Genomic DNA, 14,718 nt, shown 5'->3' with positions numbered 1-14,718 from the left:
TTTTCATCAGCATCAGGAGCTGTTTTTTGTGTGTGTGTGTCTGTGTGTGGGTGGGGGGTTTGGGACGTCAGTGCAGTGCATTTCAAAATAATACGTTCAGAGCTGTGATTAAAATATTGTGATACCCTAAAACCACAATATTTTTGCTCAAGGCTATGATACTGTCAGTATCTGATACCATTCGATGCCTAATCCCAGCTAACGGGTCAAGAAATAATTTTCCCAAAAAAAGGTAGGCCTATTGGCAGAAAGTTAAAGGCCTCGTACAATTTCATTAAACACATCTTTCCCTATTTGCGCGCTGTCACGGCACTATAAACTAGAGATGGCATCATGGCTAGCCATCTTGTTTCTGGCACCATTTGTCACGGAAGGCTGACGAGAAGTACTCTTCAACACAGTTTTGAACCCAGGTCTACTGGCTTGAAAAACCTGTACCACGATATCAGAAAGCCAGACTGTTTGGCAACACAACAGCCACTTGTCTCTCACGGAAAACTATCCCACGTCCGACACGATTTGTAACAGAACTCTTGGCACTATCGTCAACCCAGATTTTAGCTAGAGGTAGTTGGGTTGAAAAACCTGAACACTGACCATGATACTCTTTGGCATGACAGCCAGAATGTTTAAACGACTAATACTGGCATGCTTTGTCACACTCCCCCAAAAGGCCGGACCACATCAGTCAGGCTTTTATCAGTTGTCTAACAATCATGGTAAAGTTAACAGTGAGTTGATTAAGGCATTCATTTCAAAATATGATGAGATTATATTTTCCCAATATCTACTTTTTCTGCATGGCATGGTGTGTTTAGTGCGTTAACAATCCCACACTGACTCACCCTATATGATTGGTCCGCAATGAAATTTCCAGTTCTCTCAGGACTTGGGTGGACTCCTGAACTCTTCGGCGGAATTTCTAAGGAACAAGAGGGAATTAGTTAATATTTTATTAAACCAGCTAGGGCTGTAAATCACTAGATAGCACAGGGATGTTTGTGGCTTGCTAGAATTCTGAACAGGAGCATAGCAGCAGTTAGTATATATTGAGAAAGCAAGGATTAGTTCCCTCCATAATATTATCTGTAGTCTTTAAGCCTCCAGTAACCACTGAGCAGTAAAAGACACAGAGCTGACTCACTGGAAACTGTGAATATGTAGTAGTCTTGCTCGTCATCTCATGTCAGGTCTTTAAATAGCACTAATCTTTCCTGGCAGTCCGATAAAATGTACTAACCCAATCGGTTGAAAACCTACCACAACGGACTGCAGTCATGAACACTGTGATGGAGACAGCGGCAAAAGAGAAATGTGTTTGACAGGAATGATGAATGAATGGTAGGGGCCCTTAAGACTGTTACAAATCTACAAGAACAAATCTTGTCAAATATCAAGCAGTGGTGATCAGTGTCGGAAAAATAGATGCTGTTAAAGTAAGGGAGAGAAGTATAAATCACTTGTAAGTAGCACGGTGGAAAGAAAGGAGTGCTACTGTGACTCTTACGTCTTGAAATAGACAACGTAACATATTTTGGAAATTTAAAGGGATTACTCCACAAGCAGTTGGATTTGAATTCATCCATCCATTTTCTACAGCGCTTATCCTCACTAGGGTTGCGGGCGTGCTGGAGCCTATCCCAGGTAACTGCGGGCAGGAGGTAGAACCTGAACTGGCCTGAACTGGTTGCCAGCCAATCGCAGGGCACATTTAAACAAACAACCATTCGCACTCACTTTCATACGTACGGACAATTTAAGAGTCATCAATTAACCTACCGTGCATGTTTTTGGGATGTGGGAGGAAACCGCAGTACCTGGAGAAAACCTACGCAGGAACGGGGAGAACATGCAAACTCCACACAGACGAGGTCGGATTTGAACCCGGCTCCTCAGAACTGTGAGGCATATGTGCTTACCAGTCACCGCCTGCATTTGAATTATGAAATATAATTTTCTTGCTTTGATATTAACAAAATAGGAAACTACTTAACAGATTAGTTTATCCTAATGCAATCTTATGTAGTTCCTGCTTCAATATGCAGATTATTGTCCAAAAAGAGTTCAGTTAATAGAATCACTATTTGTTCCTGTAACTTTCAAGCGACTTTTCTAATTTGGATTAGCAACTGGTTTTGGATCGTACCAATTACAGACAAACAACTGCTAAGATGTTTGGGGGAAGAGGAGTGAAAACAAAAAGGTGAGACTCCCAGATTTTGTGTCTGTCTTTGTTTGGTAGTTAGCAGGTTACTTTGTTTCAAGAAGAATGACATAAAACAAGGAATGTACTGGGGGATCACTGTAAAGTAAAAATAAATGTCTTGTAAATTTGACACCACAGAAAAGAGTGTTAACACAACTCTGCCAAATTTGAATGATTAAAACAATTGCCAATTATATACAACAATGCTTCAGAATCATGAAGAATCAAGCCATTGTTTCCGTTCTCAACTGCTGTGGGCGTTTTCGCTGAATGCATGAAACCACGCCCGCTGAAAAATGGATGCTACGTCGTGTAGCAACTTTCTGATTGTCTCCACGTAACTACGTTCAAGCCACGAAAATATATCTGCTTAAAGTCTCCAGGGGCTGGAATAAATCCCACGAGAAGCCATGTGCTAGCCCACGAGCTAACAGGCTTCTTGCGCTCCTCTTGGCTGGCGGCGTCACCATAGGAATTTAAATAGCGACACTGCAAACTTGTCGTTCTCAGTCTGAAAACGTATAATGTAATGTCTATGACTTGACTTCCATCAAATTTTCACATTTCCATGTTGCAGCAAAATGAGTTCTTCCTCAGCACATGCCACCCATACAAAAGGTTTCATGGAAATCGGTGTGTTGTTTTTGACAATAAAACAACACTTAGAAGTTCTTCTCTCTTCATGGACAAGAAAGGATTGTGTCGCTTTCATGCTGCTTGAAATTTTAATTGAGGAAACAACTCCATGTAACATCGATAGAGTAGAGAGCTGTTCCCACTCTGTGTCTTCAGACTTGGGCGGTATGTGTTTGGCTCATGTGCAGATGAGAAACTGTGTTTTTTTATTAGGGTGGAGACCTTTTGTGTGGAAAGCATATTTTGGGGTACTGTGCAGGCTCCCAGAGGCAGCACTCCCCCTCTCCTCCGCCGCCTCTTCCCCAGGCAACCAACGTGCACTCCACTTAAGTACAACCAGCTGCGACCCAGAGGAGAAGGAGAGAGAAGCAGAAAAAGTGTACAAGAGGAGAATTCGGAGATCCTGAAAACAAATCAATGGCTGATACATTCCTGAGGACTGGTTGGATGGGAGCTCAACCTCCTTGTACGCCCATTGGCTGGGAGCTGCCCCGAGGAATGCACCGGAGCCTGCCTATACGGAAAGCCGAGGCAGACCTCCAGCTCTCTTGCTGCCGCACAAAGTGGCAATTGTTTGAGTTTGAAGAAAAGGGGGATGGCGCAGGAATGTAGAAAGAAGTCCCATAACTCTTTCTCTCTTCCTCTGGTGCCTCTTTTTGTCTGCTTTCCTCCCTCTCTTTTTACCAACCTCTTGTTTTACCCCTCTCACATGTCGCCTTTCGCCCCTCAGGCCCCCTGGCCTTGGCACTGGTCACTTTACTCTCCAAATTAACAGCTGTGTGTCCTCCAAGCTTTCGACCGAGGGACAAAAACATGCAAAGTCATCAATTCTGTTAACAATTAAAACAAAACGGCATGTTGAAGAAATAACATATACTGGGGTGTATCGTAGACCCAAGAACCTGTTAATCTAGAAGCCACATACTGTATGTCAAAGTCCAACAGCCTGTTGTGATAATAAAACACTCCCATCACCTGAGTCTACTTTACGTTGTTGTTTTTTGTAACTCCTTTAAACTAAAGGTAAGAAAAAATATCTGAGCAGCATCATAGCCAGTCACACTGTTTTGCATAATTATTGACAATGTAGCCCGGTCAACAATTGCATGAACTGTGACTGAGAATCCAGCCAGTGACATTGAAAAGTTTTCAGCCAGCTCAGCTTGCATTTCTGTCTGGTCCACATGGAGTAATGGATGACCATGTAAGGCTGTGACGTCAGCAAGGAGGTGGCGAAGTCATGTTTTGGGCAAGAATCAGGGGGACAGAGCTGAGGTTGTTAAAATGACCTTTTAAAAGGTATGTGGCGTTTTTGACTAACCACTTTCTTCAATGATACAAAAAGAAGAAACATGCTTTCCGGGAAAAATCGTCTTCGTAGATGACAATGCACCATCTCATGCCGCAAGAAATACCTCTGCATCACTGGCTGCTATGGGAATAAAAAGAGAGAAACTCGTTTGTGGCCCCCCCCCCCTCCTCCCCTGACCTCAACCCTATTGAAAACATTTAGAGCATCCTCAAGCAAAAGATCTATGACGGTGGGAGGCAGTTCACATCCAAACAGTAGCTTTGGGAGGCTAGTCTGACATCTGGCAAAGAAATTCAAGCAGAAACTCTCCAAAACCTCACAAGTCCAATGGATGAAGGAATTGTGAAAATGCTATCAAATAAGGAGTCCATCCATCCATTTTCTGAGCCGGTTATCCTCACAAGGGTTGCGGGAGTGCCGGAGCCGATCCCAGCTATCATCGGGCAGGGTACACCCTGAACTGCTTGCCAGCCAATCGCAGGGCACATACAAACAAACAACCATTCGCACTCACATTCCCACCTACGGGGCAATTTAGAGTCTCCAACCTACCATGCATGTTTTTGGGATGTGGGAGGAAACCGGAGTGCCACACAAGCGGGGGCCGGGGATGGAACCCCGGTCCTCAGAACTGTGAGGCAGACGCGCCAACCAGTCATCCAACGTGATGCCCAAATAAGGAGTCTTATTTTAAAATGTAACTTGAGCAGTAAGATATTTGTGTTTGAAATACCTTTTGATTTCAATAAATATGACTTCCTAATGCTGCAAAATTGCAAATTCATCAAAGGACTATTTTCAGTTCTTTAAAACCTATAAAATGTCTTCAAACACTGTTGTGTGCATTAATTTGAAACAGTGCATTTAACTTTGTTTGAAAAATATAATGTCATCAATTGGAGTTTGTTAAAAACATTAAAATTATATTCTAATGCTTGATCATTAGAAAATCAAATTCACTGTCATTTGCATTGAAAATTTTGCAAAATCAGGCAAGAATATCATTGGCATAATAATTTGGAACGCAGTGTAGGGAAGAATGTATGCTGACTGCGCTAGTAAAATTGCAGGCACTTTTAAAATCCCAGCCGGGTGCTTTTGGTAGGGCCCTATTATTAGATCGTCCAGGGAAAAGACGATGTCTGGTCAATCTATTGAAATTAGCTAACGTCACACAGCGGGTATCCTAGAACACTAGTTGACGTAGTAGTTTTGATATTAAAATCCGCACAGACTAAAGAGATAAACACCACTGTAAACACACAACAACACACAAGTCTCTTACCCGTATAGTGATGTCAAACCACTATTTTATTTACTGAATTTATGTACCAAACATCACATAGTCATACTAACAAATAACTACCTACAAGCGCAAAGATTCTTGTAATAATTTGATTTTTATTCATATACGTAGGTACATCTGCACCTTGATTTACCAGATTAATTTATTCTGTGACCAAACTTGTTACTCGTATGTCACATTCATATTCCACACAAAGGAATTGAAATTCCAATCATCCATTCCAGGCCCCCCAAAAAGATTTTTTCTTATGTGTTTTCAATAAGGAAAAAGAGCACTGTATTGTACATAAGGTTTAAAAAAAACTATACAACAAAGAGAATGTAAATAAATAAACGGGTTTTATAAAGTGTAATTACTGGTTAATCTTATTAATCAATTAATCAACGGGATAATTCGTTAGACTACTCGATACAATAGAGACAGCCCTAGTTTGAATGTACCGTTCAAAAAACAGATGAAAGTGGTTGGCGTCTGTTGCTCTTTTTTTTACTTCTCTTGAGCGACGTATCTGGCTTGCTCACAACTCAAATGTTGCTGCGCAACACAAACCAAATAAACGACCAAGCAACAACTCATACCTCGAAAATATACTTGTAACTAATAGAAATAGATACACCGCTAAACGGTTGGGGTACTTGTAAGTCAAGGTACCACTTATATATATATATTTTTTTTTTTTTTTTTTTTTTTTTTTTCAGTAACTCAAGTGCAAACAAGCTGGCTTCACATTTAGTGCTTGGTCAATAGCGGTGTATCTATTTCTATTAGTTACATTTACAGTGGGTACGGAAAGTATTCAGACCCCCTTAACATTTTTACTCTGTTATATTGCAGCCATTTGCTAAAATCATTTAAGTAAATTTTTTCCTCATTAATGTACACACAGCACCACATATTGACAGAAAAAAAAATTATTGTTGAAATTTTTTGCAGATTTATTAAAAAAGAAAAACTGAAATATCACACTGCCATAAGTATTCAGACCCTTTGCTGTGACACTCATATTTAACTCGGGTGCTGTCCATTTCTTCTGATCATCCTTGATATGGTTCTACACCTACATTGGAGTCCAGCTGTGTTTGATTATACTGATTGAACTTAATTAGGAAAGCCCCACCCCTGTCTATATAAGACCTTACAGCTCACAGTGCATGTCAGAGCAACTGAGAATCATGAGGTCAAAGGAACTGCCTGAAGAGTTGAGACAGAATTGTGGGAAGGCACAGATCTGGCCAAGGTTACGAAAACATTTCTGATGCACTTAAGGTTCCTAAGACCACAGTGGCCTCCATAATCCTTAAATGGAAGACGTTTGGGTTGATCAGAACGCTTCCTAGAGCTGGCCGTCCAGCCAAACAGAGCGTTAGGAGCAGAAGAGCCTTGGTGAGAGAGGTAAAGAAGAACCCAAAGAGCATTGTGGCTGAGCTCCAGAGATGCAGTCGGGAGATGGGAGAAAGTTCTCAAAAGTCAACAGTCACTGCAGCCCTCCACCAGTCGGGGCTTTATAGCAGAGTGGCCCGACGGAAGCCTCTCCTCAGTGCAAGACACATGAAAGCCCGTATGGAGTTTGCTAAAAAAAAAACCTGAAGGGCCTCCAAGATGGTGAGAAATAGATTCTCTGGTCTGATGAGACCAAGATAGAACTTTTTGGCCTTAAATCTAAGCGGTAATCTAAGCGGTATGTGTGGAGAAAACCAGGTACTGCTCATCACTTGTCCAATACAGTCCCAACAGTAAAGCATGGTGGTGGCAGCATCATGCTGTGGGGGTGTTTTTAAGCTGCGGGGACAGGACGACTGGTTGCAATTGAAGGAAAGATGAATGCGGGCAAGTACAGGGACATCCTGGACGAAAACCTTCTCCAGTCCTCAGAGACCTCAGACTGGGCACAAGGTTCACCTTCCAACAACACAGTGACCCTAAGCACAGAGCTAAAATAACAAAGGAGTGGCTTCAGAACAACTCCGTGACTGTTCTTGAATGGCCCAGCCAGAGCCCTGACTTAAACCCAACTGAGCATCTCTGGAGAGACCTGAAAATGGCTGTCCACCAACATTCACCATCCATCCTGACAGAACTGGAGAGATCTGGATTGCAGAGGATTTCCATATCCAGGTGTGAAACCCTTGTTGCATCATTTCCAAAAAGACTCATTGCTGTATTAGCTCAAAAGGGTGCTTCTACTAAATACTGAGCAAAGGGTCTGAATACTTATTATACTTACGTGTGATATTTCAGTTTTTCTTTTTTAATAACTGCAAAAATTTCAATAATTAAATTTTTTCTGTCAATATGGGGTGCTGTATGTACATTAATGAGGGGGAAATGAACTTAAATGATTTTAGCAAATGGCTGCAATATAACGAAGAGTGGAAAATTTTAAGGTGGTCTGAATACATTCCGTACCCACTGCATGCTGACCTGATTCTGAATACTTATTATACTTACGTGTGATATTTCAGTTTTTCTTTTTTAATAACTGCAAAAATTTCAATAATTCAATTTTTTCTGTCAATATGGGGTGCTGTGTGTACATTAATGAGAGGGAAATGAACTTAAATGAAATGGCAAATGGCTGCAATATAACAAAGAGTGGAAAGTTTAAGGGGGTCTGAATACATTCCGTACCCACTGTATGCTGACCTGATTCTTCTATTAATTTCCCATTCTGTCTTATATTCCTGTACAGTAGGAACTAATTTATCTTCTATTGTGTAATGCTTTTTGTTGCAGTTTTCACCACAGTGATGTCACTGTCAGCCCATAGAGGGCAACCAATAAGAGCTAAGTCTGATTTTACTGATCAGTAGCGGTTTTTCAAGCTTGGGTGTGAAGGATAAACTAGCTTCACTTCACCCTGAGAAACACTGTTGCTTGTTTTGTACCGACAAAGTTTCCAAAGCGACTCAACAAGGAGCTTTGTGTACTCTTTGCTCAGCTGGAGGGACATCCTGGACAAGAGATAGGAAGGAGGGTTAGAGTGGGAAGGGAAAAGCTGTGCCAGTGGAACAAGGGCATATGGTGGAGGCATGGGACAAAATATTATTACATAGCAAGGCCGTCTCACCTTTCTTGTCACTGCCGGGTCAAGATAACTCCTTAGCTTTTGGATGTATGTGTGAGGGGGGTTTTTCACTTGGAATCGCTCCTGTCAAAAAGAGAAAGCAAAAAAGTGAGAGAAGAAAGGGATTTTACCAGAAACCCCTCCCATGCAAGTTCAAGGACAATGTATTATGAATAAGCTGTTGTTGCTCATCGCTGGGTTATTCTTCAGTGGAACGTGCTTGTGCTTTGGTGGACACAAGGTTTAAACCGTCTCTGTGCACTAATGTGAAACTTGACGTATTGATTAATGAGTGACGCTGTTTTTCTTGGAAAATCGCAGCTTTCGCTTGTGTAACTTGGATTCTCAGGCTAATATTTCCTTTCCAGTGCAGGCCAGAATAAATCCGCGCTTGAAACGGCTCTCCTGAGCATTTGAAACTGCAACCGTTAACTGTCTGTTGGCGCTTAAGATCCAACCAGATCATGTTTTTCCCATGTATCAGACATGCCTGGCTGCTGCAGACTGAAGCAGCTCCGGGATAACTTCCCAAGATATAATGATAATGGTTGTGATGTTGTGGGTGATGAGCACAAACTCTCAGAACCAACAGTATAACATGTCTTGAAGATTGTCATGTAATGACAACACCGGGCTCGAACCACGGTCATTCTCAAAGCCACTGTACCAGGTAGATAAGCTGGACAAGGTTAAGCCACCGCTCCAAATTTAGGTAGACACTGTAAATAGCAAAAGATTAGTGCTAATTCAGATCAATGGGATTATTACCATAATTAGTAATTTGCGCTCTACTTTGTGGTTCCAAAAATCCCTGTACACCTTTGATTTAGTGGTGCCTTGAGATAACGAGTTCATATTATTCCATAACCACGCTCTTAATTTTCAAATTAATCACATTTCGAATCATCTTTTCCCATTGAAATAAATGGAAATGACATTAATACGTTCCAGGCTTTCCCCCCCAAAAAAACAAAAATTGTTGTAATGTGTATTTTGTGTGTAGGAAAAATAGCACTCCGTAATATATTTTTTTTTAAATAAAGTGTAAATAATTTAATGTATTTTATTTTTTTTTAAAACAGTAATGACAATACATAGAAATAATGACATAAATAGACAAGCAGTTTTTGTCACACTGCATCACTTGAATAGCCATTGTGCTGCTCATTCTATATAACTATACAACGGCGCGAGGCACACTGGTAAATCTTCTGATCGCAAGTGGCGGCATGCTATCAGAGGATGTCCCAGTGTGCCTAGCGCCGTTGTGTAGTTGTTAAAATGGTGTTTTAAGTCAGTTAGTCCCCTAATCCCATAAATAGTTTTAATAATGTGAATGTTTATCAAGCTTATGTGTATTTATGCAGCTTTATTTGTGTCTATTACATTACAATACATTCTGCAAGCTGGCTGTCGTGCCAATGGTCCCATGGGAGGTGGAAAATACCGCCACAAAGCAGCAGTATTAAAACTCAACACTAGGGTCCACCACAGTAATTTATACATTACTGAAGCGCAAGTAAACATTAGAATTAACAATAATACTGATCTCTCTTAATTAGAAAAACAAATTAGGTGGAGTTCGCCACTAACATTTATTGCATATTAATGGTTGGAAAGTCATGAGTGGACATTATACATAGGAAGTTTTCCTGATTTTGGGGGTGCGAATTATACTCGAGAACGTATTATGCACGAGAAATTATGGTAAATGACAATTTGCATTGCGGCAAATGGACTTGAGTTTATTTTTCACACTATTCACTTTTCACCTGACTGCAGACAAAATCAGACACCCTCAGCAGTGCTATCACATTCATCTAGTGTGACTGAGTCATAAAAACGGGATAGAAGCCATTGAGATAAATGCATGTTTGTGTTTGAAAACTGTCCAAAACCTATTCAGAAAACAATACAAATATGTAAAACTAAAAGAATGAGCACAAGGTCACTCAATTGACCACTCTTCGGTGGGTGGGTGTTTTAATCTTGTCGTATCATTATTTCATCTTGGAAGCTTTAATATTTATGGGGTATGCCCGCATTTGCAAGGTCTGTTGTTCGGAGCGTCGTACCTGTCATCTCCATTCCTCAGCCTCCCTCAGGCAGTGTTTTTATGGTAACTAAGAGACTCTCTCTAGCTATGACACAGCAAAGTACTCAAGAGTCGGATGTGGCCAAAGAAATAAGGACAGCGATCAACTAGGGCACATTTTCTGACAAATGGTTTATCTTACACCCTTAACATGAACTTTTGGGTACATTCAGTGGCGAGAGAAAGTCTACATTCCCCCCCCCCCCCCCCCCACCCCACCCCCCTCCCGTCCAAATGCCAGGTTTTTGTATTGTATAAAATTGAAACCAAGATTATGGTCATCATCAGATCATAGTCACATTATTGGAGGGTAAAAAAATGAAATATTTATCTTGGTCTCGTTTTCTGTATAACAAAAACCTGGCATTTGAACAAGGGTGTGTAGACTTTTTATATCCACTGTTAAACTACCTGAGAACACTTTCATTTTCAGGTGGCTACATCGGTTAAGGTAAGTATTCAGAAGATGGATGTTTTCCAGATAGTAAAAATTCATCCTATTTGGCCTATGTCTGACTGCAAAAGTAGCTAAGAAAATGAGGCTCTCGGACTGACGCTCAGCCGCCCAGTGGGCTCTATGGCACTGTTCCCTTAAAGGGTCAGTGGCTATCTATACACTCGGGGTGGGTGGTGGTCCTGATCTCTTATCCGATTTTCTCCTCTGCTCACAGAGGCGGAAAACAACTCTGTCACGGAGGCTGCAGGCTGAGCGGAGCATCGAGAACACAACTGAGCACCCAGTGTGCTCCCCATGTTATTTTCCACACCCAGCACTGACGCAAATAACAGGCCAAGCTATTTCACTGGCTAACTGATGCGAACGTCCCGCTGAGCCACTTAAGCCACTTGATGCCAGGCCAGTGTGTCAAGACAGAAGGACTTAGGGGATGATTTACTAAAGGTTTGCATGTGTAAAAATGGGCGCAAACTTCACGCAAACAGATGAGGAAGATGATCTGCCAAATGGCCGCACACAGGATTTCGTCTAAAAAATTGCCAGCGTAGCACAAACTAAGCGCGAAGAACCTTTCCACTCGCGTAAACATTTTTGGAATACCTGAAAAAAATAATTATAATATATCAGCGATTAAGTAATGTAATTTTGGAGCTTCTGAAGGGCTGACTTGAGCCAGCTACAAGAAGGAGTCATCCCATAACACCTATTGACAAATCTCCTTTCCACCCTGCATTTTCTTGTGTCCAGGTCATTTCAATGCACTGGAAAAATTGGTGCTGTCCCCTCCAAGAGCAGCTTTTCCGTTATGTTGTCTAAAGTTTTAAAAGCATCGGTTATGTTGTTAAAGTATTAAAAGCAATGTTATACAGGATGTTATACAGATATCCAATTACCACTTGGGATGAGTTAAATCAGACAATACATGCATGGCTTTGATGTAAATTAATAGCTCTAGCAAAGCTATCAATTTATTTTGTATAACGGAGTAATATTTTCATCTGTTTCTTCCACTAGCACTTCCAATTCCATCACTTCAAACTTCATTTTGCACTTGCGCTGCTCTACCAAATGTTCCATGGTGAAAACCATCAGAGCTACCTAAAGAGGCTTAATGGCTAAAGGACAGTATTAATTTTCCCCTCAGTTGATTGAGGAAATATAGTCAGTCTGGTGCACATCCTTAGTCCTATCAGTCTACAAAGTACTTAGTTAATTGTCATTCCGGAAGAGAAGGTCAGTCTTTTCTCCAGAGCTCCAGTTGACTTGTTCTTTGTCAAGTGCTTGGCATTCATAGTGCTGCATTGAAAGGTGGGCTTGGTAGGTGTGCTAGTAGGCACAATAACTGTCCCCTTATGCCCTGATTATGTAGCTAAGGCTAACCAAACACCTCTAAGCAGTACTATATCGCTGCAAACTAAAATCAGAATAACCCATCCATCCATCCATTTTCCTTACCGCTTATGCTCACTAGTGTCGCGGGCTGCTGGAGCCTATCCCAGCTATCTTCGGGCGGGAGGCGGGGTACACCCTGAACCGATCGCCAGCCAATCGCAGGGCACAAAGAAACAAACAACCATTCGCGCTCACATTCACACCTACGGGTAATTTAGAGTCTTCGATCAACCTACCACACATGTTTTTGGGATGTGGGAGGAAACCAGAGTGCCCGGATAAAACCCACCCAGGAACGGCGAGAATATGAAAACTCCACACTGGCGGGGCTGGGATTTGAACCCCGGTCCCCAGATGTGCAAACAAGTCTCCCACCGTGCCGGCAAAAATCAGAATAACAACATTTTTTATTTAATATGTGTCAATAAAAACTGAACTATCATCTTTGCAAAGGTAAATCAGATTAGAAGGTGTATGTGTACCTAATATTGCAACCAGTGAGAGCAATCAATGTGAGCAATAGTATGACATTAGTGTATAGGGTTTACATCATACAGTATCAACCCACCTGATCGCAAATGAGCTCCCACTTCTTCTCGTTGTCATACTGCCTTAACAGGCGAGCTTTGTCTGGGGGAAGATTCATTGAGTTCTGAAGGAGAGAAGAACGTCATAGTTAATTGGCCGTGGATGATGAAATATCATCACATCACAGGGGTACAGTCAACAGCCGGCGAGCCAGACTGACAATAGGCCCACACGCGCAGAAGAAAGAAAGTTAACAGAGCTTTATCACATCTTTGTTAAATGCAGAATATTGGATCTCATTGGATTGTCCTGCAGTAACTAATGTTGTGGTGGGTGAGTGTGTTATACTGCAAACAAGATTATTGCCGCCGATAAATAAAACTATATAAAGTAGCAGCAATGCAGTGACGCCATTAAACTAAAAACTGTAAATCATATTGTGTTTGTTGCTTCTCATTAGCCAAGTCCAAGGAACAGTGGGAACAGGGCACGATGGAATGTGTTGAAATTAAGAATATATCTCCTTGCATAGAGCCTCAGTTGAAACCATCAGGACTATTTTTACAGTGGATGGAAAAGCCGCTAATGAGTAAACGTCTGACAATATGAAGAGCAGCAAAGGACACGCTCAACACCTCAGATGAAATAAGATCTGTCTCATCAAGAGCGCTAATAAAGTGTATAAGCTCTATAATTAAAACCATGGCACCACAACTGATAACTTCAACATAGAGTATTGACTTCCTGTTATGTCAACTAGTGGTTTATATGGAATTGGAATCTAATCTGATCCATGTGTTTGTCATCAATCCATGTCTGAAAAATAAGGTCGACTCTCATTCAAAGGTTTTCACACAAAAACAAATGTGTTATTTTGCTTCCCGTCGTTAACATCTGCTTTATGTCTGAGCACCTTTGCAGTTTTCGTATCTTGAGGCCAACGCATGACTCACTCTGCTCCAATGTAAATCACAAAAGAATCAATTGTACTCTCTGGAGTATGTTTACTGTATGTAGCTAAACAATTTAGGGTTAAGTCACACCTAAAGTTTGCTTGGACTCCCAACACCCCCGTCAACACTCACTCACTCGCATTTTTTTGTTTCTTCTGCCCTTCACAGTATTCAGTATTCCAACTGAAAATTATTCCTAAAATGAAGAAGAAAAAAAATAAAATAAAAAATAATTAAAAAAATAAAATATATATATATATATATATAAGTATTTTATTGTGGTTCAAAACTTGCTGTATCTGCTCTCGAAGGGATAAAAAAGCAAGAAGCTAAAGAAAGGTCTTGGTGGTAAAAAAAATAATACATTTTAAGTAGTTTGGTTTTGGTTCGTGACAGTGTTTTCCACAGTTTTCCCACCGCCCTGATTGGACTGCCCGGATCATATCAGTTATTGAGTCTTCATTTTCTTCTCCATGGATTTTCCAGCAGAGCTCTGCAGGGGGTGCAAAGGGGACGATAGATGATGAATGCCTTCCGATGAAGTCTATTTTCATGAATGAGTAATGGAGAGTCAGATGCTGAGCGAGAGTCGTCCAGTCTCCAACTGGCTTCGGAGTTCTTCAAACATTTTTATTTGTCAGTGGCCTTCATGGCTATGCATTATAATAATGAAATAGTACATTTGTAACAGACAATTGGACAATTGACAGATTGTAAAAATCCTTGTGACAACTTATAGTGACTAATAAGAAGAGTGATATTGCAAAAA

General features: G+C 41.1%; 1 protein-coding gene across 15 annotated transcripts in view; it reads right to left on the bottom strand.

Annotated features, from left to right (window-relative positions):
* The window catches only part of fmnl2a (formin-like 2a), a 79,540-nt gene that overhangs the window by 39,854 nt on the left and 24,968 nt on the right, over window positions 1–14,718 (bottom strand). For all 15 annotated transcript variants that reach the window (XM_061791240.1, XM_061791244.1, XM_061791243.1 and 12 more), the window contains exons 2-4: window positions 13,037–13,120; window positions 8,528–8,608; window positions 846–922 (exon numbers count right to left, since the gene is read on the bottom strand). In XM_061791240.1, coding sequence (XP_061647224.1) covers window positions 846–922; window positions 8,528–8,608; window positions 13,037–13,120 — 242 coding nt within the window. The remainder of the gene's footprint in view (window positions 1–845; window positions 923–8,527; window positions 8,609–13,036; window positions 13,121–14,718) is intronic.

This window comes from Phyllopteryx taeniolatus, chromosome 12 (genome assembly GCF_024500385.1).
Source record: "Phyllopteryx taeniolatus isolate TA_2022b chromosome 12, UOR_Ptae_1.2, whole genome shotgun sequence".
NCBI lineage: Eukaryota > Metazoa > Chordata > Actinopteri > Syngnathiformes > Syngnathidae > Phyllopteryx > Phyllopteryx taeniolatus.
The sequence above is the reverse complement of the archived record's forward strand: the minus strand, read 5'-3'. Positions and strand labels throughout refer to the sequence as shown.